At 51.2% G+C, this 27,003-nt stretch overlaps 2 protein-coding genes and 1 long non-coding RNA gene across 18 annotated transcripts in view; 1 reads left to right on the top strand and 2 right to left on the bottom strand.

Annotated features, from left to right (window-relative positions):
- Positions 1 to 9,389, bottom strand: part of GYG2 (glycogenin 2) — a 30,445-nt gene extending 21,056 nt beyond the window's left edge. For 2 of the 3 annotated variants that reach the window (XM_043571452.1, XM_043571454.1), the window contains exons 1-3: positions 9,288 to 9,389; positions 8,291 to 8,446; positions 3,619 to 3,760 (exon numbers count right to left, since the gene is read on the bottom strand). In XM_043571452.1, the coding sequence (XP_043427387.1) occupies positions 3,619 to 3,760; positions 8,291 to 8,297 (149 nt within the window). In that variant the 5' untranslated portion in view covers positions 8,298 to 8,446; positions 9,288 to 9,389. Of the gene's footprint in view, positions 1 to 3,618; positions 3,761 to 8,290; positions 8,447 to 9,171; positions 9,192 to 9,287 lie in introns of those variants that run through there. The other variant, XM_043571453.1, reaches the window with a different exon arrangement.
- A 74-nt stretch (positions 9,390 to 9,463) lies between these two features.
- On the top strand, positions 9,464 to 19,895 carry LOC122477279. Its single transcript, XR_006295670.1, has 2 exons — positions 9,464 to 9,973; positions 18,760 to 19,895. It is a non-coding gene; the product is annotated as an uncharacterized LOC122477279 (long non-coding RNA).
- A 3,325-nt stretch (positions 19,896 to 23,220) lies between these two features.
- XG (Xg glycoprotein (Xg blood group)) overlaps positions 23,221 to 27,003 on the bottom strand; it is a 37,706-nt gene continuing 33,923 nt past the window's right edge. For 8 of the 14 annotated variants that reach the window (XM_043571497.1, XM_043571493.1, XM_043571494.1 and 5 more), the window contains 2 exons: positions 26,187 to 26,303; positions 23,221 to 24,842 (listed from right to left, as the gene is read on the bottom strand). In XM_043571497.1, the coding sequence (XP_043427432.1) occupies positions 24,826 to 24,842; positions 26,187 to 26,303 (134 nt within the window). In that variant the 3' untranslated portion in view covers positions 23,221 to 24,825. Of the gene's footprint in view, positions 24,843 to 26,186; positions 26,304 to 27,003 lie in introns of those variants that run through there. The other 6 variants (XM_043571500.1, XM_043571505.1, XM_043571504.1 and 3 more) reach the window with 1 other exon arrangement.

Here is a 27,003-nt window from a genome sequence, read left to right as displayed (position 1 = left end):
AAAGCAGAGTGGTGGTCCCCATACTCAGACCCTTGGTCACTTGCGGTCACCTGTCACTGTCTGTCTTCTACTGGACCACAGGGCACCGTTCCTCAGCTCTCCCGACGCCTGCAAACCGTGCCATGATTCTCCAACACTGGACCTTCCCAGGGTTACTGAACGTTTCTGAATATTTTACGGCTCGTCTTCGGTGGACCAGAAGACTGCCAGAAAGTCAGTGTGGACAGCTTGTACCGACCCCGAGGAGACGGGAACAGAGGAGGGAATCACGTGGGAGTCATGGGGATGCTTTGGGCTCTTTGAGGACTGTTCTGTCTAAAAAAAATTTGATGGTCCCCAATCACCGGGGCAACTGATGGGACAGTAGGCAACCAGGAAGTACCCCACGTTTTCCATCTTAATCCCAACTGAGACTAACCTCTCTGGTTATAAATATCCTCCAAAGATACAGTGATGCTTCCCACCCTCCATCCCTGTTATGTCCACCTGTCCGTCTGTGCATACTGTTTCTAAGACTTCCTTGAACATGATACAGACAACAAGCCTTGTCCCCACCGCAGATCTCCTTAATGTGCCCCTCACTTTATTTGTTTGATCTTTCACGTTTACACATGGTATTTCTGACCAACAGAGGTCTGGCTCTCAGCCTCTGATTTAATTTAGAATGGTTTTCCCAGCTTTCGGATGAATGGCCCATCCATCATATCAGTGTCTGGAGACACGTGTCTTTCCGACAACCACAGGGAGGGTCGTGGCTGGTGACTCTACCGGCATATCCCAAATGGAGACCAGAGATGCTGGTCAGCACCCAACAATGCATAGGACACCCCACAACAGACAGACATCCAGCCCCAAATGCCAGTAGTGCCCAAGCCAAGGCACCCCGATCTACCGACTTCTAAGATTTGTCTACACTTTAAAAAATGTTACACTTCCTCATCTGGATTTCATCCTGGTACACGTTTAACTTTATATTAAAAGGACTGGATCACTGCCTTTCTCTGTAAATCAAGTTGGGGTCTCAAGCTTAGGACGGTTTGTTAAAATAAATGAACACGTTCATTTTCCCCCCTAGGTTCTGAGATAGTTCCTATCACATGGAAATTAATTTCTTGTGGCCAACGTAACAGAACATCCTTGATCAACTGCCCAGTCACAGGACCTTCTAACTGATAAGTCTCTGTTCCCCACCCCCAGGTACTGGGTAGCAATGTTTTCTATGCCTTCTAGCATTCTTTTTTAAGATTCCATTTTTTTTTAAGTTTATTTATTTATTTTGAAAAAGAGAGAGTGCCAACCGGGGAAGGGCAGAGAGAGAGAGAGAGAGAAAGAGGAAACAGAATCCCAAGCAGAGAATTTCTGATTTAAAATGTCTGAGGATATGGGGCGCCTGGGTGGCGCAGTCGGTTAAGCGTCCGACTTCAGCCAGGTCACGATCTCGCGGTCCGTGAGTTCGAGCCCTGCGTCAGGCTCTGGGCTGATGGCTCGGAGCCTGGAGCCTGTTTCCGATTCTGTGTCTCCCTCTCTCTCTGCCCCTCCCTCATTCATGCTCTGTCTCTCTCTGTCCCAAAAATAAATAAACGTTGAAAAAAACTAAAATAAAATAAAATGTCTGAGGATAATGCTGTTTTTTAAATGTGTTTTGCTCTTAATGTCTACGTTTATCACATTACAGTCAAAGGACATAACATCCAATTCCTGCGCCAAGTAACACATTAAATGCCTCCTTGTGTTGTGAGTATAAAATCAATTTTTCTAAGTGGCCCGTGGCAGATGAGAAAAAGGGCCATTGTTTATAGAACGCGTAACGTTTAAGAGACACCTTATGCTTTATTCATTAGATCAACTTACTTACATGTCTGCTTTGTGAGTTAAAAACCAGCAAAACGCTATGAAAAGACTCTCCCTCCACGGTTCTTTCCGTTTGCCTGTGTATCAGATAGGTTTTATTGTTACGTGCTTTGTACAGGGATCGTTGGTGCACGGTCTTGAGCGGTATTATGTAACGTGTGAATTCTCCACTTGATTAGATAGCGTCTCTTGCCTGGATCCTTGCACTCGGAAAAACCCTCTGATCGCCTCTGCTTTCCCTTCCTTGTACGTGTGATCCAATCCATCTGTCCATCCTTTACCAAATAAATATATCAGATAGAGGAGGAGGGGTGGGGGTTGGGGAACAGGTGACAAGGACGAAGGAGGGCACCTGTCGCGATGAGCCCCGGATCCTGTATGGAGATGTTTAACAGCTATATTATACACCTGAATTCACACAAGTCTGTTCTTACAACAGTCACCTTCAAGACAGTTCTCTTTAGTAGGAAGATGAAGAAAAAAGAGAATTCTCTTTATTAGAAGCAAACGTAGCAAAGGAAAAACGGGCAGTCATGGGATCCGCTTCTGGAGTCATGACCGGGGTCTTCCGGAAAGCACCCGGAAGGAACGCGGGGTTGCCCACGCAAACGAGCACCATTCGTGACCGTGTGGTGACACCCCTACGCGCGTCTGCACAGACGGGAGCCTCCCCACGCTCGGGTGCGAATGCACAACCCGCTCTACAGAACCAGGACGTCTGAGGAGCTCACGTGTCTGCATTCGCGAGCACGCGCCCATGGCCGTGAAGGCGTCGTGATCAATCTGAGCTTGGAATCGTCCTCGACCTCCCATGGCAAACCTTGCGTGGCGATCTCAAGGTCCCGGACTGTGGAGCGCCTCAATTCAGATCGCTGTATGGGCGCCCCCTGTTCCCAGGACACACGTCAGGGGCCCATCGAGGCAGGAACCTGCACCTGCTTCCTTGTCCCCACCTCCTGCACCTGCTTCATTGTCCCCGCCTCCTGCACCTGCTTCCTTGTCCCTGCCTGTACAGACACAGTGTCCGCTGACCATGGGGCCAAGTGGGGGTCCTGTTTCTACAGGGCTGGTGCTGTGTGCCCGTAACGCCCACACCCCACCGCCTCTGCTCTCCTTCATGGGACCATCAACCCCACCCTCGCGCACCGCCGTCCTCCTGACCGCTCCCAGTGTCTCGTCCTGGGGAGGAGGTGACAGGCACAGCGTGGATATGCAGGCTGGGATCCCAGCTGGGTACGCCCGCCCGAGGGGTGCTGCTAACAGGGGGCCAGAGAGGGGCACCGACAGCACCCAACCCATCAGGCACCGTGAGGCTTCTCGATCAGCCGTCCCTCGCGTGGCTCGCCTGGTTGTGACATCCCTGGGCCTGCTGGCCGACCCTCCCCAGCCTCTCTCTCCCAGAGTCACCACGAGAAACCCAGAGCTCTCCTCCGTACCCAGACGCGCACTCACCACCACGACCGACAGACGCCCGGAAATCCGCGTGCAACACGGGGACACGTACGCACTCATTGGGAAGCAGAGCCCCGTTCCGCCCTCCCAAGGCTCCTGCACAACCGCCTGAGGATCCCCCGACTCCCGAACTGACATCTCTATCTTCCTCTGGGAGACCTGCCTACTTGGATCACAACTGGTGCGTACCAGAGTCACACGCCCCCCGTGACGGCCCGTGATCTGGATCCCCCGCACCTCCCCGAGCATCGGCGGCCTCGCGTCCCTGCACAGCAGCAGGAAGCAGCCGAGCGCGTGACAATCTCCCCGTCTTACCTGAGCAGGCTGGACACCTGTGAGGTGATGAGAACCACCAGCTTCCTGGTCGCCCGCTGCGTCCTCAGCGACTGTCCCAGCACCAGAGCGCCCTGGCAGTACGTGTCATTGGTGGCCAGCGTCACAAACGCCTGGTCCAACACTGTGGACGTGGACAAAAACACCAGAGTGACGTCCCGAGGCGTCTCCCCAGGTGGCCGGGTTCGAGGTCAGCCCTGTCTCTGCCTCTGAATCATCGCAAAACTGCTCGATATTTCTCAAACGTTCCCTGGCAACACTTTCCTTACATACATCCTTTCTTTTTTTTATGTTTTCCTTTATTATTTTTTTAATAACCTGTACATCCCACATGGACCTTGAACTCACGCCCCCGAGATCAAAGTCACACGCTTCCCAGTCGGGCTCCCTGACGTCCCTTTTCATTGCAAAACACACACAGGGGAGTCTGGGGGGCTCAGTCGGTTGAGCGTCCGACTTTAGCTCAGGTCACGATCTCACGGTTCGTGAGTTTGAGCCCCGCGTCGGGCTCTGTGCTGACAGCTCAGAGCCTGGAGCCTGCTTCCCATTCTGTGTGTGTCTCTCTCTCTCTCTGCCCCTCTCCTGCTCACACACACTCTCTCTTTCTGAAAAATAATATTAAAAAAAAAACTAAAAAAAAATCACACAGACACCCATGGAGTGTAAGGAGACCCCACCCGTGAAGCACAGCCCAGCAGAATATGATTGTAAGGTACTGATGCTCCAAATATCTGATCCTGACCCCGAGCACATGGAAACGAGTTAGCCACCATCTGATGATCCGAGCTACATTCTAGATGCCATGAGACTCGCCACAAAAAAGCTACGCCCGGTTTCCCAACGCGTGGACAGGACAGGAGGAAACGGTAACAGCAGATCCCATTGAGGGCCATTTGCAATCCAAGTGCATCGTCCCTCCCGGTGTTCGTGTCTCCTGGGACTTCCAGACTCAGTTCCTGGTCCGCCCAGAGCGCGTTGCCAGGAGAGACACAACAGCGTAAAGAAATCCTGGGCAGGCTCCGTGCTGTCTGCAGAAATTAAAATTCGCAGCACGCGGCGTGGGGCCCGAACACACAGACCTCGGTTCTCAAAGGCCAGAGAGCCGAGCTGAGCCCTCCCCTCCCCTCCCTCCCCTCCCAGCAGGGCTGGCGGCTCCCAAAGGAGGGCCTGAAGGACTCACATTCACAGTAAATATAACGTGACAAAGGCAAGCTTCTGAGCGAGGCCTGTTTCTTGGGGCACCTCCCTGCTGCTAAGAGGATTGGGCGAATTCCACGGTCTCCTCTGTGGCTTGAGTCTTACCCCACACTTGAGAACTCAACTTTCTAGGTGCCAAATACCCATCTACCTACGTGTTATCTATCTGTCCATCCATCATTATCTATCTATCTATCCATCCATCCATCCATCCATCAATAAATCCATCCATCTATCCATCCATCCATCATATCTATCTATCTACCTATCTATCATCTATCTATATTTATCCACCCATCCATCCCTCTAACCATCCATCTATTTCTGTGTCTGTCTATCTGTCCATCCATCCATCCATCATATCTATCTATCTATCTATCTATCCATCTATCTATCTTTCCATCCATCCATCCATCCACCCATCCACCCATATGTCATATCTATCTATCTATCCATCATATCTATCTATCCATCTATTTATCCATCCATCCATTCATCCATCCATCAATAAATCCATCCATCTATCCATCCATCGATCCATCATATCTATCTATCCATCCATCCGTTCTATGTATTATCTATTTATCTATCTATCATCTATCTATATCGCCAACATATCAATCACCTACCATCTATCTATATATCCGTCATCTATCATTTACTTACCACATATTATGCACCACCTGTCATCTGTCAACCATTTATCACAATCACCTATCTATCCATTCATCCATCCACCATATCTGTTTGTCTGTCTGTTATCTATCCGCCCATCCATCCATCCATCCATCCATCATCTAGTTATCTCTTTTTCTATCAATCTAGGTTTTTTTTTGTTTGTTTTTTTTTTACACAACTGGCTTTGAATGCTGTTCAGTCTGCAGGGACAGGGATAGCACTCACAGAAATACGGACAACAAAAAACAATGTCGTGGGAAAAGCAAGGAGGGTAGTTTTGCCACGAGGTGCTGGAAGGCTGAGGAGACAGCCCTGCGATGTCTGAGACATGGGAACAAAGACGGGGGTCCCCCGGGGACCTCACGGTGACGAGAGAGAGCCCCGGACCAGAACGGATGGCCCTGTGACAGGATGGCCATGCAGACAAGAGGCAAGTGTTGCTCAACTGGCCCGAGATAAGGTACTGGGTGGAACAGAACACGAAAGTGTCCAAAAAATGGTAACGGCACACACTGGTTTTGCAGCGTTTTGTAGGGACATAAATGTACCTGATGTAATCGATGGGTGTTATGAGCTGAATTACGTCCCCCCGCCAAATGCACACAAACTCCTCCCCCCTGGGACCTCAGAATATGGCTATATCTGGAGATGGGGTCTTTGAAGAGCAGATTAAGGGAAAATGAGGTCAGTAGGGTGGGCGTGATCCCACAGGACTGAGGTCCTTATAAGAGGAGTTTAGGATACAGAATGGCACAGAGGGCCGACCATATGAGGACACGGGGATAAGACGGTCTACACACGAAAAAGAGAGGCCACAGGAAGAACCAGTCTCAGCCCCGCCCGGATCTGACTCCCAGCCTCCAGGACCACGAGAAAAGACACGTATGTTATCTGAGACACGTCATCGAGAGTATTTGTCACAGGAGTCCAGTAATGGCACAGCCAGCCCGGGGGAAGAGCAGCAGAGAAATCACCCAGTGACCCTTCCTCACAGAAAAAGAAAATCCCCAACGAAGCTTGCTCGGATAGCACCCAAAAAAGAACGTCAAATTCTGCCCGAGCGCAAGGTAACACCATGACCCGACAAAGACCCAACTAGGTTATTCTTACTCATTGATCTTTTCGATGATCAGGAGCCCGGCTGCCCTGTACCTAAGGCAACCATCAGGCCCAGAACAATTAATTAGATTCCCAACCATCTCACGTTTCGGAACGACCAGGATTGGAGACATCAGCGGCTTCCTCGTGAGGCACGGGGTCTCCGGGGACCCCAAATGACGCACTGCGGACAGGCAGTTCGTTCGCTGATTCCTACAGAAGTCACAGCCGGGGCTGGGACCACTGAGCGGGTTGGACACAAGGACCTGGGCCTGATTCTGCTCAGGATGGACGGCTTCGTGATCCCGCTAACAGGAGTGCACAAAATCACTCACGGGGAGGACCCCCATCAGAGGAAGCAATGCAGACCAATGGGTCTCCACCTTTACAAGGATGAGAATTCACCCACCCACACAGTCCTGCTTTTAGGAAGCTACCACCGACCAAGTTTCCATAAGGCATCAGCCAATGCGGGTTTATGAAAAAAAAAAAACCAAAACAGATATTCCTGCAAAAGCGAGTTCAGCCAGACGAACGTGGCAGCTGAGAGTTTCCCAATGGGTCTGGAAGAAACCCGTTTATTTTTACCCGTGTCTCTTCCTGGCCTGTCCTCCACTTGACCTGTCTTCCATCCGCCCCCCTCCGAAATAACACAGCCGGCTGGCTCCCTCCTCCCCCCCCTCCACTTTTACTCAAAGCTGGTTTCTGTTCCCCCCGCCCCCACCCAAGGAAAATGTGGAATCCACAGTTGGGGTCTTGGAGCGCGTTGCAGGGCTGACCGGGATGTGTCCCAACGCCTCTCACTGAATGCTGCCATTATCCACAGGCCCCAGCGGCTTCGGGAAGGTGGTTTCCCCTGTGCAGGAACGCAGGCCTCTCCCTGCAACACAGGACCTGATTTCCTCCTCCTGGGAACAGACTCTTAACAGCGGGAACCACAGGGAACCATGGTCCTGCGTCCCTGCTCAACAATTCTCCTTTCTAAGGCCAGAGAAGAGGAAAGCACAGATTTACCAACCTCTGAATAAAAAGTAACGTGTTTTGTTTTTGTTTTCTTTCTCTAATGGGCTCGTGCATGGTCACGTCTGGTCTGGTGCAAGACGGGGGGTGGCTTTGTGCCAGCAGGAGGACAGGCATCTTTCTCGGGGGGCGAACGTCACATGCTAATCACCTAATTGTGTGGCTCCCTGAAGTGTCCACATTTGACGTCCACAAAACCCAAGGCCACGTGCGAAGGGCTGGATCTGAGCCCTCGGGGTCAGGCCCAGCCTTAAGTCCCAGGCGTGCGGCCACCCTAAGCCTGCTGCGGCGCGGGGAGATGACCCGGAACCTGCTATCTGTCGCCCGGTTGCTGAGAACCCCACACAGTGCAATCCTGTGGCCAAGAAACCAGCCCACTGGAACTCCCCGGGCAGCGACTGACAGGGGGAAACTTCGGGAGTCTCCAAGCCCCCTGCCCATGCTATAAATGGCCCCTCCCCGCTGGTGAGACTCCCCCCAACTCCACCCACCTGGCAGCACCAGGCTCTGCGAAAGCTCGGAAATATTCGGGTGGCACTGGGGAGGCGAGGGCTCACTTGGGGAGACTGTGGGGGCACAGCGGGGGTCTCTCCAGATCAGATGGATCTCACGGGTGCCACAAGGAACAGGGAGGCTGAACGCAAAGCCTTCTCCGACTCACCCGGCATGGTTCCGCGCTCGTCGCCTGGCGCACAGTGGGGCTGACAGCTTGGGCTCTCCTGGGCGCGCGGGTGGACTCCGCCGGCTGCAGCAGCGCCTAGCAGAGGCGGCTTCGTCGTCGTCGTCGTCTCCAGGGGACCCGCGCGGAGCTCCAGGCCTGCAGGCGACAGCTGCACTCCAGATACCCACAGCTGCAGCCCCAGCCCGGCGCGCCCCGACCCCGGGCCCTGCTGAACCCGAGCCCCCTCCACGACCCCCGTGCCCTGCACGTCCTCGTCCGTGCTCGTGGGCAGCCTCTGTCCTCCAGCCAAGCTCCCCTCGACCCTGTTTCCTCGACCCAGAGTCACCTGCGACCCCTCTGCGCCCCGGGGCACCCTCAGGCTCGCTCTGGCCCTAGCCCGCCCGCCCGGGTGTCAGAAGCGTCCCCGCCGTGCCCGGCACTCCCTCCAGCCTCCGCCCTCCAGCCTCCGCCATGTCCCCCGCTCCCTCCGGGGGCCCCTAGACCCTTCGAAGCTCCCGAGTCACCTGCGGCCCCGCCGCGCCCCGCCGCGCCCCGCCCCTCCTACGAGCGCCCGGAGGCCTCGGCCCCACCCTGGCCCCGCGCCCCCGTCGCCTCCTTCCCTGCGGGTCCCCCACAGCGTGCGCCACCCCGCCCCTCGTCCCTCGGCTCCCCCGCAGCGTCCCCCGCCCCGGTCCCCGCCACGCCCCAGCGGCCTCCACGCCCCCGCACGTCCCGAGCGCACCAGCAACCCGGAGACACCCTCCCCGGACTCCTGCCCAGGACCCCGCAGCCCCGCGCCCCCCACACCTCCTGCGCACTCCGGCAGCCCGGCGCCCCCTCCCCCGATCCCTGCCCAGCCCCCTCAGTCCCGCCCCCCATACCTTCTGCGCGCCCCCCACACCTCCTAGGCGCCCCCCACACCTCCTGAGCACTCCGGCAGCCCGGCGCCCCCTCCCCCAATCCCTGCCCAGCCCCCGCAGCCGCGCGCCTCTCACACCTTCTGCGCGCCCCCCACACCTCCTGCGCTCCGGCACCCTCCGGCCGGGCAGGCGCTGGGAGGCCCTGCGGCCCGCGCCCCGCGATTGGCCGCTCGCCGGAAGCCAGGCCCCACCCCCGCTCGGCCGCAGCGGCACAGGTCCCCACCTCCGCCGCAGACCCCGCCCCCCCGGCCAGCGCCAGAGAGAGCCGCGACAGCCCTCCTTCCACGCCCCTGCCCCCACCCCACCACGAAGCCCCCTCCTTGCCAAATCCTGGAGCCCCAGGTTTGGAGGTTTGCACATTTAACCTTCAACCAGCCTGCTCCAAAGTAAATGTTTGCAGTGGCCTGGCCGGCCTGGGCTCAAGGCCAGCGAGCTGCCCTGCGGAGGCCACGCTGGAGACCTACCCGTAGGGACCGCGACGCTGGATCTTAACCGAATTTGGGGCGAGCGCAGGGAAGAGCGAAGCGGGCGCGCGCAGGAAGGCGGGAGAGGACCACAAGATTAATGAAGTCTTGGCGCCTCAGCACTTGAATCCGTGCGCGCCTGGGCCAGGGCACCTGTGAGTGTGCTCGCGGGTGGGCGCGCGTGCGCACGCAGGGGTGTGCCTGTGACCCCGCAAAGCACCAGAGGGTGCGTCTAAGACTTGGATATGTGCGGGACCGACCTCAGGCATGGATGCAACAGTGAGCGAGCCTATCCGCCGGTGAGTGAGTGAGTGAGTGAGTAGCAAAGGGAATAACTGAACGCATGCTTCAGTCAAAGGAGGAGGGAATCCATGAATGAGTATAGGAGTGCGTGCAGTGCATGAATGACTGAGCTCCTGCGCCATCGCTGGGGGAGGGGTGCCCATATCCGTGCATGAGTGAGTTCCTGCACCGTCACTGGGGGAGGGGTGCCCCTATCCACGCATGAGTGAGTTCCTGCCCCATCGTTGGGGGAGGGGTGCCCGTATCCATGAAGGTGTGAGTTCCTGCACCGTCACTGGGGGAGGGGTGCCCGTATCCACGCATGAGTGAGTTCCTGCACCATCACTGGGGGAGGGGTGTCCGTATCCACGCATGAGTGAGTTCCTGCCCCGTCTCTGGGGGAGGGGTGCCCGTATCCACGCATGAGTGAGTTCCTGCCCCGTCCCTGGGGGAGGGGTGCCCGTATCCACGCATGAGTGAGTTCCTGCCCCATCACTGGGGGAGGGGTGCCCCTATCCACCCATGAGTGAGTTCCTGCCCCGTCGCTGGGGGAGGGGTGCCCGTATCCACGCATGAGTGAGTTCCTGCCCCGTCCCTGGGGGAGGGGTGCCCGTATCCACGCATGAGTGAGTTCCTGCCCCGTCCCTGGGGGAGGGGTGCCCGTATCCACGCATGAGTGAGTTCCTGCCCCATCGCTGGGGGAGGGGTGCCCCTATCCACCCATGAGTGAGTTCCTGCCCCGTCGCTGGGGGAGGGGTGCCCGTATCCACGCATGAGTGAGTTCCTGCCCCGTCCCTGGGGGAGGGGTGCCCGTATCCACGCATGAGTGAGTTCCTGCCCCGTCCCTGGGGGAGGGGTGCCCGTATCCACGCATGAGTGAGTTCCTGCCCCATCGCTGGGGGAGGGGTGCCCCTATCCACCCATGAGTGAGTTCCTGCCCCGTCGCTGGGGGAGGGGTGCCCGTATCCACGCATGAGTGAGTTCCTGCCCCGTCCCTGGGGGAGGGGTGCCCGTATCCACGCATGAGTGAGTTCCTGCCCCGTCCCTGGGGGAGGGGTGCCCGTATCCACGCATGAGTGAGTTCCTGCACCGTCCCTGGGGGAGGGGTGCCCGTATCCACGCATGAGTGAGTTCCTGCACCGTCCCTGGGGGAGGGGTGCCCGTATCCACGCATGAGTGAGTTCCTGCACCGTCCGTGGGGGAGGGGTGCCGTATCCACGCATGAGTGAGTTTCTGCACCATCGCTGGGGGAGGGGTGCCCGTATCCACGCATGACTGAGTTCCTGCAGCATCACTCAGTGGATGGGGAAGGGGGAACATGGATACCCAGAAATGCTGCCCTGAAGAGACGAACGTCTTGGACGCACAACTTGAAGGGTCAGCAGACGAACGCAGGGTAGGAGTTAGTGTTAGGACAGGAGACACGTGAGCCATGGAGAGTCGCAGAGGGAGGGAAATGGCAGCCAGATGGGCCAAGAACTCCTGAGACCAGACAGCTCGTGACTGGGGCCATGGGAGAGCGTTAAGGACCAGTGGTCAGAGAGAGCAGGCAGTTCCTTCTGGAGCTCTTCATTCTGTGTGGCCTTCCTGGATCCAATGAGCTGTCATCGTCCTTCTAGCTCTGGGGTCCAGGGGACATATATCTGCAGGGGGAGTTGGCATGCCTGTTGTTCAGGGACAGAACCGGGCTTCCCGCTTTGCGAAGTCACCTGGGGTAGGGGAGGAGGACAGAAGAGTCACAGAGGAGGTCACCTCCCCACAACAGGACTTTGGTGGATTTCATGAGTCCCCATTGTGACAGGTGGCCCACAAGTGACTGCATGGGGAACAGGGGCTTTGCATCCTTAAAAGCCGCAGGCCTCAGGGGGCTTGGAAAAGCAGGACGTTGGGCGTAATAATGGCAGAGACGGAGAAGGGAAGGGACCCAGGTTCCAGCAGCCCCTGTCCACAGAGACAGCAGCTTGATGGATAACCCTCCACCTCGGGGCACAGGTGCTGGTGGGGTTATTCACCCCAGGGCCCAGAGGGGCCCAGAGCTGTTAAGACCTTGCAAGCCGGTGAGGGAAGTGGGCGATGCCATCTGGAACACGCGGGGGCAGCGCCCCACCTCATCATGCTCGCGGTCTCCAGAACGCACACCTGGTGAGCCACGAAGGTATCGTGGGTCTGACCCCACTGGAGAGGGGCTTATGGAGCTCCCTGCCCCCACCACGGGCTGTGTGCACCTGCTTGACCGCTTCTGGGGTCTGGAAAGGTATCTGCAGGGCTTACTGAGCCTCTAGAAGGTTCTCTGAAATCTCCGCAGCCTCCAGACTAGCAGTGGGAAGAGGAGAAACGTTCTCAGGAAGGTGGACAGCATGGGAAAGAGTTCCCGTGTGAGTCCTGCTCGGCCCCCCACAGCCCCCTCGCTTCCAGGGGCAGGGGGAGGCTCCCTGGCCTCTGTGGTGGTCTTCCTTCTGGCTCCATTATTTCCCGAGTGTCCCCACACATCCGAGCCACGGGGTCACTCTGTTGGGCCTCATTCTGGCCTGTCAGTGAGCAAAGTGTGGAGTGCTGTGTGCAAAGGCCCTCCTATGAGGCATGGGGTCCTGGGACGGGACTCCAACAGTAAGAGATCCATTTGCAAATGTCCCAGACGGGTCCTGCCTCCTTTACTACATGGGGCAGTGAGGTTCCCAAATTGTCCCCTTTCTGTGGGTCGGAAGCTGTCTACCAGCAGGGTTTCTCCCCCGGCACTGGTGACGTGTGGGGCAGGGCATGCTCCGATGTGTGGCATCTTGGGCACTGTAGGGTATGCAGCAGCTTCTCTGGTCTCCACCCATAAGTGCCAGTGGCCCTTCCCTCCCCTCCCTCAGTTGTGACCACCACAAACAACTGCACACATGGCCAACAGTCCCCTGAGGGGCAGAATCAGCACTAGGTAGTTAGCTATAGGGAGGGAGGAGGGGAGGGAGGGATGCATGGATGGATAGATAGATAATAGATATGATGGATGGATGGATGGATGGATCGATCGATCGATTGATAGATAATAGATAGGTACATATATATATATATGTGATGGATGAATGGATAGATACATACATAGATACATAGAAGAGATGGATGGATAAATGGATTGATTGATGGATGGATGGATGGATAAGATTGATTGATTCATTCATTCATTGATAGGATGGATGGATGGATGGGCAGATGGATGGATGGATGGATGGATGAGTGGGTGGGTGGGTGGATGGATGGATGGATGCATGGATGAATGGATTGATAGATAGATAGATAGATACATACATACATACATACATATATACATATGATGGATGGATAGATAGGTAGATAGATAGATAACAGTTGGATAGATAGATGATGGATGATGCATGGATGAATGGATTGATCAATAGATAATAGATGGGTACATACATACATATGATGGATGGATGGATAGATAGATACATACGTAGATACATAGAAGAGATGGATGTATAAATGGATTGATGGATGGATGGATAAGATTGATTGATTCATTCATTCATTGATAGGATGGATGGATGGATGGATGGACAGATGGACAGATGGATGGATGGATGAGTGGGTGGGTGGGTGGATGGATGGATGGATGCATGGATGAATGCATTGATTGATAGATAATACATAGATACATACATACACACATATGATGGATGGATAGATAGGTAGATAGATAAGTTGGATAGATAGATGACGGATGATGCATGGATGAATGGATTGATCAATAGATAATAGATAGGTACATACATACATATGATGGATGGATGGATAGATAGATACATACGTAGATACATAGAAGAGATGGATGGATAAATGGATTGATGGATGTGTGGATAAGATTGATTCATTCATTCATTGATAGGATGGATGGATGGATGGATGGACAGATGGACAGATGGATGGATGGATGAGTGGGTGGGTGGGTGGATGGATGGATGGATGCATGGATGAATGCATTGATTGATAGATAATACATAGATAGATACATACATATGATGGATGGATAGATAGGTAGATAGATAAGTTGGATAGATAGATGACGGATGATGCATGGATGAATGAATTGATCAATAGATAATAGATAGGTACATACATACATATGATGGATGGATGGATAGATAGATACATACGTAGATACACAGAAGAGATGGATGGATAAATGGATTGATGGATGGATGGATAAGATTGATTGATTCATTCATTCATTGACATGATGCATGGATGATTGGATGGATGGATGGATGGATTAATGGATTAATCGATAGATAATAGATAGATAGATAGATACATACATACATACATATGTTGGATGGATAGATAGATAATAGTTGGATTAGATAGATGACAGATGGATGGATGGATGGATGGATGGATGGACAGATCGATGGATTGATCGATAAATAATGGATAGATACATACATACATGCATACGTACATATGATGGATGGATAGATACATAGGTAGATATGATGGATGCCTGGATATTCAGATGGGTAGACAAACGGAGTCTCTTGTCCCGAGGCAGGGTTTCTTGCCGTCAGCACTGCTGACGTCTGGGGCTGGATGACTCTGACCCGGGGCGTCCTGGGCACCGTGTTGCCCAGCGTCCCTCCCTGGTCTCCACCCACCGTCTGCCAGGAGCCCCCTCACTCAGTTGTAAGAACTGAAAATGTCTCCAGACTTTGCCCCGAGGCCTCCGGGAACGAAACCACGCCTGGCTGAGAATGTCCGTCCTGCGGCAAGAGAGCCTTCTGGGTGGACGCCAGCTTGGGGCCGCACCAAGCAGAGCCGGCTGCCAGGCCCTGAAACCGGGGAGTCCCCGCCCCCGCGTCACGCCACATCGTGTGGGGCGTTAGTCCCAGGGGTGTCTGCGCGCGGAACGAAGGCTCAGTGGGCACCGTGGGGGTCTGCGTGCGCAGTGCAGTCTGACCTGGCGCCTATCCTGAGTGTCCGCCCTGCGGCCCAGGCACATCCCTGTCCAAGCGGAGCACAAGCCTCCAGCTTTCCATTCACACGCACGTCGCGGACCTCCGGGCCACTTACCAGGAGCCTCTGTCGCTTCTCCACGTGCCCAGCGTGCGCTGGGGTGGGGCGTCCTGCGCACAGCAGGGTCCACCCTGAGTCCTGGCCTCCACCCCCACAGGCCAGGGGCACCCGCCCACCGGCCTCCGAAGCTAGAGGCAGGAGCTAAGGGCGGGGGGGGGGGGGGGGGGGGGGGACACGCCCTCTCCCTAGGAGCCTGAGGGGCAGGGAGGTCCGGCTGGAGGGCGCAGATGGCTTCTTGTCCTCCCGGCGCCACCCTTTCCCTGTGCTGAGTCGCAGATAAGCGCTCCCAAAGGGAAGCTGGAATTCTGATGTCTCAGCCCAGCTCTCAGAGGACCAGAAACGGGGCCAGGGGCTGGGTGGGCTTCACCCCGCCCCCAAGCAATCCACCAAACGGGAGCCCTGGCTCTGCCCCCACCAGACAGCAAGAGCAGCCCCTCCCCCTGGCACCCCCACCCCCCACCCAGGGAAAAAAATCTCAGGAATGCACACGCTCAGCGCTTCCCCCGGCCCAGAACCCTGAGGAACAGAAAACTGAGTCTGGGGGCCAGTGGGTGCTGTGTGTGCACAAGCCCTCCAGATGCATCATCTAGGAGGGGGTCAGCTCTGATCCCTGGGGGAGGGGGGAGGGGGCTGCAGGACGGAGTCAGCTTTGATCCCTGGGGGAGGAGGGGAGGGGGCTCCAGGACGGGGCCTTTTCTGACCCCTGGGGAAGGTGGATGGGGGGCTCCAGGACGGGGTCAGCTCTGATCTGTGGGGGAGGGGGGAGGGGGCTCCAGGAGGGGGTCAGCTTTGATCCCTGGGGGAGGTGGGAGGGAGCTCCGGGGACGGGGTCTCTTCTGATCCCTGGAGGAAGTGGGAGGGGGCTCCAGGTGGGGGTCAGCTGTGACCCCTGGGGGAGGTGGGAGGGGGCCGCTGGACCCTGGGGGCAGGAGAGGGTGGGCCAGGATGAAAGGCAGCGGGAAATGGCCAATCACCTGAGAGGTTTAGGAGAAGGTTCAGGAACCCCAGCAGCCTTCCTGTGTCCTGAGACCCAGTACCCCCTGCCCCACTCCCCTGCCTGCCCCGTGGGACCCTTGCAGTCCTGAATTGGGGCCTGGAAACCAGGACAAAAGGCAGTGACCCCAGGGGAGCTGCCGGGCTCCTGGCCAGAGGGTGGGTCCATTTTTAACCCCCCAGCGGAAGGTGCGGTGTCGTCTGCTTTCCTGTGATAAGGCGGTTGCTGCGGTTGCTGACTGCACAAGGGAGTCTGCGTTCTCCCCAACGGAGCCCTGGGGAGAAAATGGGACTTTTTTTTTTTTTAAGTTAATTTATTTATCTATCTTGAGAGAGAAGCAGAGCCGGTGAGCAGGGGAGGGGCAGAGAGAGAGGGAGAGAGAGTCCCAGGCATCAGATCCCAATCCAGGCGGGGCTCCTATCCCCAGCCCGGAGACCCTGACCTGAGCTGAGGTCAAGACTCTGAGACTTAACCGCTTAACTGACCGAGCCACCCAGGCGCCCCGAGAATGTGACTTTCGTCCTACACCAGAAAAAGTATTATTGCAGACGTAAAGGACCTTACTTTCTTCTTCTTCTTCTGGTTTCCTTTTGTATAATCACTATGTGTCGGGATAGATTTCTAACCCAGAAGCTACAAAAACAAAAACAAAAACCCGCCAACCAGTGTGATTATGCAACGCGCTTTTGAGACAAAGGCCGAATGAACTAACTTGAAAAACAAGCAAAAGGATGAGGAAAAATATGCCTATTACACGATTATTGCAATTGCAAATTAAACGACTGCAATTGTATACCCGTATTGTAGGACACGGTCATATCTAAAGAACTATAATTGCAAGCCGGTGGATACAAAAAGAAATAATAATAATCAAAGGACTTATATGTACTGGCTAACTTTCAACCTCCATCCCCGTCCCGAGTCAAAAGCATAAACGGATAAAAGATAAAACCGCAATGCAGAGAGGAAATGGGTCTTAATTAGGGCTCCCGAGATTGGTGGGAGGCAGGCTGTGACAGCCGGAGCTACAGCAGCCATCTTGCGCCATGAGTAAAACTGGCTAATGGGCTGCAAAAGCTGAGGTCACCAAACAGACAACTGGGCCACGGGAGGAAATTATTGAACCCTCAAGTTACCCCACCCCAGAGGCTCAAACCTCACTAGGTCTTCTTATGTGATAATATCTTTATGGTTTTATCCATTTCGAGATGGCTTTGTGTGGCTTCCACAGAAAAGCATCCAAATTCATACAATCTAGTAGAAGTTCTCAAGCCTTCTGGTCACAAGACTCCTTGATACTCTTACATTCTGAAATAATCTGTCATTGCCCGCTTTCCTACTGAAACAGAATACACATAGGTCCTGGCGTTCACTGTTCCCATCACAACGTCATTATATTTGTAATTAATTATATTAATATATATATATTTGTAATATATTGTATTAATAAACGATGATGGGCCTTTGTGGTGGCAAAAAACGTCATTTTAAAAGAATCTTGGTCGGGGGTGCCTCGGTGGCTCAGCCAGTTGGGCGTCTTACTTCAGCTCAGGACAGGATCGCACAGTTCGTGAGTTTGAGCCCCACATCAGGCTCTGTGCTGACAGCTCGGAGCCTGGAACCTGCTTCGGATTCTGTGTCTCCCTCTCTCTCTGCCCCTCCCCCGTTCATGGTCTGTCTCTCTCTCTCCCTCTGTCTCAAAAATAAATATTTAAAAAATTTAAAAAAAGATTCTCGGCGAGTGCATGAATCATACATACCATTGTCTCTCTTTTGTGACTCCTTCCGAATTTTTATTGTGAAATTTAGCAAACACAAATAACCAACACTTCCTCTTTTATTGGTGATTTCCTGACATTGTTGTGCACGTTGTTTTAACAGATTTTTAAGACTGTAGACCTAGGAAGAATATATAGAAAAAAATGAAATTTCTGAAGCTCTAAGACCTAGCTCTCCTTAAATATATTTTACAAGCGATATACATATATATTAAAAATATATAAATATAACATATATTCTATACATATTATATATCCCATATCTGTATATCTATATTATATCATTATATTATATATGTTATATAAATATGAGATATCTGTATCTTATATATCCCATGTGTGTATATCTTATATATGTAAGATATTATATATAATGTCATGTAAATTCTATATATCACATATTATAATATAGATAATTGTATTATATATGATATGTATGATTACTTATTATATATGATATGTATCAATATATATTATAAATCGCCTATATATCTGTCTATATTATATGTTTACTACATAATAATTATAATATGTTTATATGTTTATAACATAAACATATATAAACATATTATATTACACATACATATACATGTTTATATATGTTTATATACACATATATACATATATGTAATATGTATATAACATACACAAACATGTTTATATATGTTTATATAACAAACATATATAAACATATTATAATATATAATTATATATGATATATATGATTACATATTATATATGATATGTATCAATAATATATACTATAAATCACATATATATCTGTCTATCTTATGTTTATTATGTAATAATTATATGTTTATATGATATGTTTATAATCTATATATTATATATACCGTATATTTTCCTATACTAATTTATTAACAAATATAATAATGTATATGTATAATGCATATATAATTATATATACATAAAATATATATCTTTTTCTCTTCACCAGAGCTCATTAGAATCACAAGACAACACAGGAGCCATCATCAGCTAACCTACCTTATCTCCACTTGGAATTCTGCACCCCACCTTTTGTCCTCAGCCCCAAGGTCTCATTTGCGAGGAAACTTGATCTCATGACATAAAATCGGTGGCTCTGCACTGCACAACGTCCCTTCCACTCTGAACAAAGCCCTGAACTCTCTAAGGAGTCTGCAAGTGCATAATGTAAAACATAACCCTCTGGGGAGCCTGGGGACAGCAGCATTTGGTGTCTCGAAAAGCAATTATCACCTGCACCGGAATGCCTGACCCAGCTGCGGAATCTCTTGCCTCACAGCCCGCAGGGAAGCTGTCCGCACCGTGGTTTGCAGCAGTGAGGCCAAGGAGATGAGGAAGATGTCACTTTTGCACAGTGCTCTTAGCAGGTGTATTTTGGGCACGTCCAGAAGTCCGATGCAGGCACAACAAGGCACCTGTATGCAAGGACCATCCCGTCAGAATTCCAGAAGAGAAGTCCTTCAAAGTGTCGGGAAGGAAAAATTCCTCCTCTACCCTTCAAGGTGTTCCAGCTGGTTCAGGAACTAAATCAACATGAGACAGACTAACCAGAGGAGAAAAAAAACCAAAAACCAAAAAACTTCGAAGTTTTGTTACATGTGCACAGAGGCCAATGAAATTGATACACGAAGAAATGACCAATGCAGGCAGTTTTTATATGCTTTAGGTGGAGATGATACATTTGTGAGAAATGGACAAGATAAAAAACAAACACACACACACACACACACACAGATTTCAGGGGCTGTACTAGTAAGGAATTCTGAACAGAATTTGGGCCGAGGCAGATCAGAAAAAGGGAGGTTTGCATACACAGCTTTTCCAGCTTTAAAGCCCCAGTTTCTGGTGATAAGGGTGTCTTGTTACTTGTTAGTAAGGGAAAGTATTTTTCATACAGGAAACTTGTTTCTTGCTTTCAAGGGGACAGACAAGGGTCTGAGTGAACTTGCACTGGCCATGAATTAACTAACTTCTATTTAAATAATAGGTTTTGTTTCTTAAAGTTGACATATGCGTGAAATCATATGGTATTTCTTTCTTTCTCTGACTTATTTCTCTTAGCATAATACACTCTAGATCCATTCACGTGGTTGCAAATGGCAAGATTTCATCTTTTTTTTATGGCTGAATTATATTCCATTGTACATATACATATATATCTCTAGATACACACAGATATGCATATATCTAGATAGATAGATATAGTAATAAAACTTTCCAAATCGAGGGTCCCATCACTAGTTTATGAGCAAAAAGAAGTAAACAATATTTTTTTGAAACAAAGCTAAAGCCAGGTTACTTATTTGGTTCAAGTAATTTGTTTGGCCATGTTTCTGACATTCTGACAAACAAAAAATCCAAGGCCTGTGTGAAAGTGGATTAATGTGTCCTGGAAAGGTTGATGGGTTCAGAGCAAGAATTAGCTTTCAGAGTCCCACATTACACGGCTCGAGGACAGAATAAGGATCCTGAAGAACTGTCCCAATAAGCAGAGCCCCCTTGGTGCAGGTTGGGGACCATGTGTCATCACTGCTTTGCAATACCGGATCGGAACAAGTTTGACGGGCTCTGAAATCCACCCACCCTCCGTATCACATTCCAACTTGACATTTCTCAGCCATCAAAAAGAAAGATCGGTGACCTTTAAGGACAACCGTCTCACACAAGGCAGCAAGAACAGACAGTCCGGGTGCAAGTCCCCATCTTCAGGGACACATAAATCTGATAAGACACCCAGGGATGCAAAGAAAAAGGAAGTAAACTCAATGAGCAAACAAACACAATGTCAATAAACGCTTGCTCAAGATAGAGGTCATGGTGGTAGGGACGGGGGGTAGGGGTGTCCCTGGGATTGGGGACAAATGCACAAGTCCAGGCAGAGCCCTGGTGATGCATCATGAGGAAGAAATTTTAAGAAAATGATTAATGTGCTCTCATCAATGCTCAAATTCTCTGGAACAAAAAGCAACCCAAGGTACAGTGAATTGTCTGATGGAAGATAAAATACCAGTGCACATGCAGATCCTGTTTACAAGTCTCCACAACAAGCAAGCTTCATGTAGTCAGAAAAAAAAAAGGCAATTTGAAAGTCAGATTCTGTAATGTCAGCTCAATCATAAAGCCATTACTGAACCACATCTATCTATCTATCTATCCATCCATCCATCCACCTATCTGTCCATCCATCCACCTATCTATCCATCCATCCACCCATCTATCTATCCAACCATCCATCATATGTATCTGTATATCTATTTACCTATCTACCCATCTTTCTATCCATCCATCATATCTATCTATATATCTATCTATCTATCCATCCACCCATCATATCTATAGATATATGCATCATATCCATTTATCTGTCTATCCATCCATCATATCTATCTATCCATCAACCATATCTATCTACCTATGTATCACCTATCTATCCATCAAATATATATACATATTTATAGATACATATTTTTATATATCTTATATAGTATACATTGTATATATATTTATCTTACATAGTATGTGTTTTATATTTATATTTTATAGTATTTATATACATAACTATATTCATATATATTTATATACATGAATATAAAAATATATTTTAAAAATAATATAATATATTTTATATTTATATTTTATAGAACTTATATACTTAAGTATATTCATATATATTTATACATATATAAATATATATTTTATAAATGATGTTATATATGATATATAAATTTATATGCACAAATATGTTGTGTATATATATTATATAATGCCTATATGTCATTACAAACTTGTATTGAATTATCACCATGATTACATTTATAGTGAATTTACCGTGGAAAGAAGAGGGGAATCTTCCAGAGTCCCTGAAAACATCATCTGTGCGTGTCCACCGGTGGACACCTGCAGACTCCAAGTGAACACGCTTGTGGAGAGAGATCAGAGCTCGCCCGGGTGTGTTGTACAATTGTCCTACCACACGGTGTCCGTGTCAGGTGTGCACGGTGGCACGGGACACACTCCCACGTTGCCGCGTTTGCTTTGTGGCGAGGACGCCGAAGACGCGCGGGGTCCACAACTGGAAGCTTGTACCCTTTTATTAGTAGGGTCTGAGGGTCAGGACCACAGGACAAGGGTCCCTCCGTGAAGACACCCCGGTCCTGGCACAGCAGCCCCGCCCCAAATACACCCCCAGATATCTTCATTGCAGAAGGGGATCATCTGCAGGCACACAGAACTCTCCTGCAGCCTTAGAAATAGAGGTGGCACGCCATTGGCCAGAGTTGTCACATGACTATCATAGCGTGCAAAGGGTTCTGGGAATTGTAGTTCGCCTGGGAAGCCTGGAGCCTGGCTAGGGCGCCATTGATTCAGAAGAGGCACAAGGCAGGTTTGGTGGGGACAGCCTCTATTCTCGAACACTCTGTGTGTTTCATTAGCGTCCGCAGATTTGATTTCACGGTCTCATCTTCTAATCTGACTCTAAGAAATATCCTATACATTTCATTGAACCTAATTCTATTTATAGTAAGAAAAAAGGTTATTTGTATTTTTTTTTTCACACATCTGCACCTGCAGACCTCACTACCTACCGGGCACGGCTGGGACTGCTTGTGACACCTCAGCTCCTACACCCCCAGCATCCGGGCGAGGCACAGCCCCGTTATTACACCCACCCTTCAGGTGCAGTTCCTGCAGCCCAGAGAGGTTGTGCAGGCTGCCTGCAAGGTGCACAGGAAGTCACACATATGGATGCAACATGTCGTGACCTGTGCGTGAGTTTCTCAGGGCCGCCACAACAGAGTCCCACACACCCAGCAGCTGAAACAACACACGTTGATTCTCTCTCTCAGCTCTGGAGGCAAGAAGTCTGAGATCCGGGGGGGCAGGGCCGCGCTGCCTGTGAACATTGTACGGGAGGGGCTGTTGCAGACTCACCAACTTCTGGTTCCCCTCTTCTCCTTTTTTTAAAAAAATTTTTTAAATTTATTTTTATTTTTTAAATTAATTTATATATTTTTTATTTTTTTATCTATTTTTATTTTTTTAACGTTTATTATTAAGAGACAGAGAGACACAGAGCATGAGCAGGGGAAGGGTGGAGAGAGGGGAGACACAGAATGTGAAGCAGGCTCCAGGCTCTGAGCTGTCAGCACAGAGCCCAACGCGGGGCTCCAACCCACGGACCGCGAGATCACGTCCTGAGCGGAAGTTGGATGCTTAACCGACTGAGCCACCCAGGCGCCCATAATCCGTCTTATTCCAAATGGTGCCAACCTGAAAGTGTGTTTCTGGGGGGAGGGGTGAAGGAAGGCCACCCAGTCCTCAGATACCTGCCAGGTCCCCCGGGATGGAGCGGAGACCATCTCAGACAGAACACACACCCAATGGACACACCACCAGGCCCAGGACGGGATTTACTCGATGCCTTATGATTTTTATTTTCCAGTGCTGTTTCATCAACGTCAGTGGGAAACAAAGAAGACGTCTTTTTACTTTATTTTTTTTTTTTACATTTCTTTTACACGATAAAAATGTACTTATGGCAGTTACAGGAAACCGATGGACATACGTCGTTATGAATGCTTCCATTCCGTCCAGGAGTGTCTGTGATGGTGTGCATGTGTCTGTCTGTCCACACACACGCATACTTTTTATCAAGACTCAAAATAAACTCCTACCAAAACCCACAGAAAAGACTACAGAAAGAGTGTTGGGGCCACGAGGCTTTGCCACTCGATGGGGACACTGGAGAAACGTCGGAGGACATTCCCATCCCGATAGCAACCAGATGGTAACCACGGCCATCTTGAAAGTGCTCCAATCACATATGAATCACATCACATCAAGAGCGTTAGCTGTAAATTCCCTTTTCTATTTGGGGAGGTATTTCTAGGTCTTTCTGCATTCAAGTCCTCCCTGGAGACCTACCTCCCAGTCCATACCCATGAGCACGGTGCATACAACAATTTAGGACTTTCCTGGGTCCTCCTAATGAGTTCTGGATTGCAGTAACTATCTTTATGTTCATTGCTGATATTTAGGGCAAACTCCGAAAGTCCTATAAGCATTTACGTTAATTGAATGAAATTCTATCAATGAGCCCAAATCCTTCCTTTTTCCCAGCTTCCCCTAAAATGTCGCTAAAATAGAAGCAAATACCTAGTATGCTTTTTAGATGCCTGAGGACTTAGAATTTTCTACTCCAGTAAAAAGGGGCGGAAAAAGGTAGAAACCAAGGAAAAGGATGCCATTGCCTTCAACACAGTTGCCTACAGACTATCACATGAAAAATAATACGGGAAGACTCAACAGGCACAAATCATGACTGCCAGCCCCAATTTTCTCCCTTCCCAAAATACCAAAATCATAAGATTTCGCAGGAAAAAAAGAGAAAAAGTTTGCACAGATTGCCCACGATGTCTTGCACATCAGGGAGTGTATGCACCAGCAACTGGAAATGCCAGCCTTACTGTGTGCTAATAAGGGTTACATGGTCACGGCCAGCACTGAGCAGCGGGAATCCTGCTGTTCCAGCTGGAAGGGGGGGGGGGGTGCTGGCTCCTTGGGGAAGACTTCCCATGGATCAGGTTTCTCCCCAGAGCCCACTGGAAACCCTCGGAGGGTCCCCCAAAACCCCCAGAAGGAGACAGCACCCCACAGCCCGAGACCCCTTATGCCTTTGCACCCCTGTTGTACTTTGGGACAATGTGCGCATCCTGCACCGTGAGGTAGTTCTGGGGAACCCACCACAGCCTCGCAATCTGGTCAAAGGAGTCATCGAACGTGCAGATCAGACCGTCTTCTTAGGACCCAAGGCTTGGCTAACTTATCTTTATAAACACCCCCCTCCCCCGTCCGGCGGATCAGAAATTCTTTGTCAGGCGATCGGTCCCCTCCAGACAGAGACGCTTTAGGGTGGCGATGACGTCCGCAATGGAAGGAGCTGTCACGGGAGCGATACACGGGGACCTCGTCTACACTGAGCTTCTCTCAAAGCAACCGCGGGATCCTGAAGCTGTCACACGTGCTCTGGTTCTGTGAGGGAAGACGGGGAACACAGTGTCACCGCCAGGGACAAGAAAACTCCTCTGTGGCTTGATTTTCAAGCATTACCATCCTTTTTATGCTTTGCGCTCTTGAGGGCTTTGAACACCCTCAACGAACCAGCCACTCTATCTTTTTGGTCACAGCTAATATTTTTTTAGGGATGTGGTTTCCTTAACCTTCAAAGTCTCTGATGCGGGTGCTTTCATTCCTTCTAGTTTACAAAATAAATGTGAATCGCGCTCAAACAACCCACTGTAAAGGAGGTCTGTCACCCCGTAAGTGGCAGCCCGACCTGATAACTGTGTCCCCACAAGCTGTGCTAGGCCGACTGTGGGGCTGCGGCACACATACAGTTCACGAGGTTGTGCACTGCACCGCATCCCACCTAGAAGGGGCCAGTTCACCACATCGTGTGCACCCTTGCCTGTCTGAGGTCCCTAGTGTGAACAGAAGGCTAAGCGTCTGACTTGGGCTCAGGTCACGATCTCACGGTTCGTGGGTTCCAGCCCTGCGTCGGGCTCTGTGCTGATGGCCCGGAGCCTGGAGCCTGCTTGGGATTCTGTGTCTCCCTCTCTCTCTGCCCCTCGGCCACTTACACTCTGTCTCTGTCTGTCTTTCTCTCTCTCAAAAATAAACATTTAAAAAAATGAAAAATAAAATAAAATAAAACCCAGTTCACTTTACACTCCTGTTTCTCCAACGCCCACACGTTGTTCACGGACTCGGTCCCCCTCTCCCGCCCCCACCCCCGCCGGACTTCCTGGGGGGACCCGTGGACAGCGGAGACGCAGGCTGGCTGGTCCCAGCCTGCGTTTGGTTAATAGCCCGCATCCGCCAGCAGGGGGAGGCCCCGGGCAGGCTTTGGGGTTTTGACATCCCTTCTCGAAGGCTGGTTTTCACAGCGACCTTAGGGACAGGAAGGAGGGGAGGGCAGACACTCCCTGCAAATCCCAGACCCCGTCAGACGCAGGGGGCTCTCGGGACCCAAACTCAATGTCGCTTAAACTCGGAGCTGCTGTTTCCACAACAGAGGCCCCCGTGTCTGTCCCAGGACCCTCCCCGCAGAGATGTTCTCAGGGCCCTTCACTGACCACCTCTGCTCCCCAAGTACCGCCACCAGCCGGGCGTGTGATTCTCCAAACCCAGGAGCCTGTACCCAAAGTGGGACCAGAAAACCACGTGTGCTGGCTTCTCCCAAGTCCCCATGTGTCCCTCGCAAACATCCCGAGTGAAAACCGAGTCCTCATGCCAGGGTGCTAGGCTGGCCGTCACCAGAAACAGCCCTGCTGAGTGACAGGCTCCGGAAGGAGCTTTCCAGCTCGAGACACTTGCCTCTTGTCCTGAAACAATTTCTCCTCCTGTTTCGCTGGAACCACCCCGTGGCAGCACCCACCAGCATGACCACCAACACGGACACGATGGGGGACACGATTTTCGCTATTGTGTTACCTGCCAGGTGGAGAGACGGAGAGGTTCTGAGAAAACAACCCGCGAGAAAGCCGTTGGTGTTAAATGCCTCCACATTCTCACGTCCCGCCCTCCCCACCCTCAACTCTGGACAAAAAAATACATAGAATCCGAACGAGGAGCTAGAGGAAAGGGTTCTGCGCCTACCCCGCGTGGAGATCAGTAAGCACGTCTTCCCCGTGCAGGACGTTCAAGATAGAACGGTGCCTGTGAGAGGCATTTGATTGGTTTTTCGTCTGCCTGTTGAATTTGACGGGTTTGTACCGTTTTCGAAGTAGAATGTTTATGCAGGCCAAAGAAAATATTTTTTTTTCTTCAACCAAAACGTGTCCTGACAGCCACAGGTCTGGACTCATTCACACCCCACAGGCTGACGCCTTCAAGGGAAGGTTACCGCACAGCTTTGGTTTCTCCCGTGCAGGACCTCGCGTGACAAAAGTCAACACTTGGAAAGAGAAGTCGTTGCCTGTGTGGACACTGACCCCCTGCGTCTTGTGTCAGGCGGGGTCGAGCCCCTGGCGGGTCGTAGGCAGGGATCCTTGGCCCCCATGGCACCTTGGCTTGGATATCGTCACCGGAGGGAAGCCTCGCGTGCCCGGACCGCACCCCAGCCTGCCATCGTCCCCCCCTCTTGCCGCGGGACCCCATACATTCCGTGTAGCCGTGTGTCTGGGCCGGATGT

This window comes from Prionailurus bengalensis, chromosome X, assembly GCF_016509475.1.
Source record: "Prionailurus bengalensis isolate Pbe53 chromosome X, Fcat_Pben_1.1_paternal_pri, whole genome shotgun sequence".
Classification (NCBI taxonomy): domain Eukaryota; kingdom Metazoa; phylum Chordata; class Mammalia; order Carnivora; family Felidae; genus Prionailurus; species Prionailurus bengalensis.
This window is presented reverse-complemented; position numbering and strand designations above follow the sequence as displayed.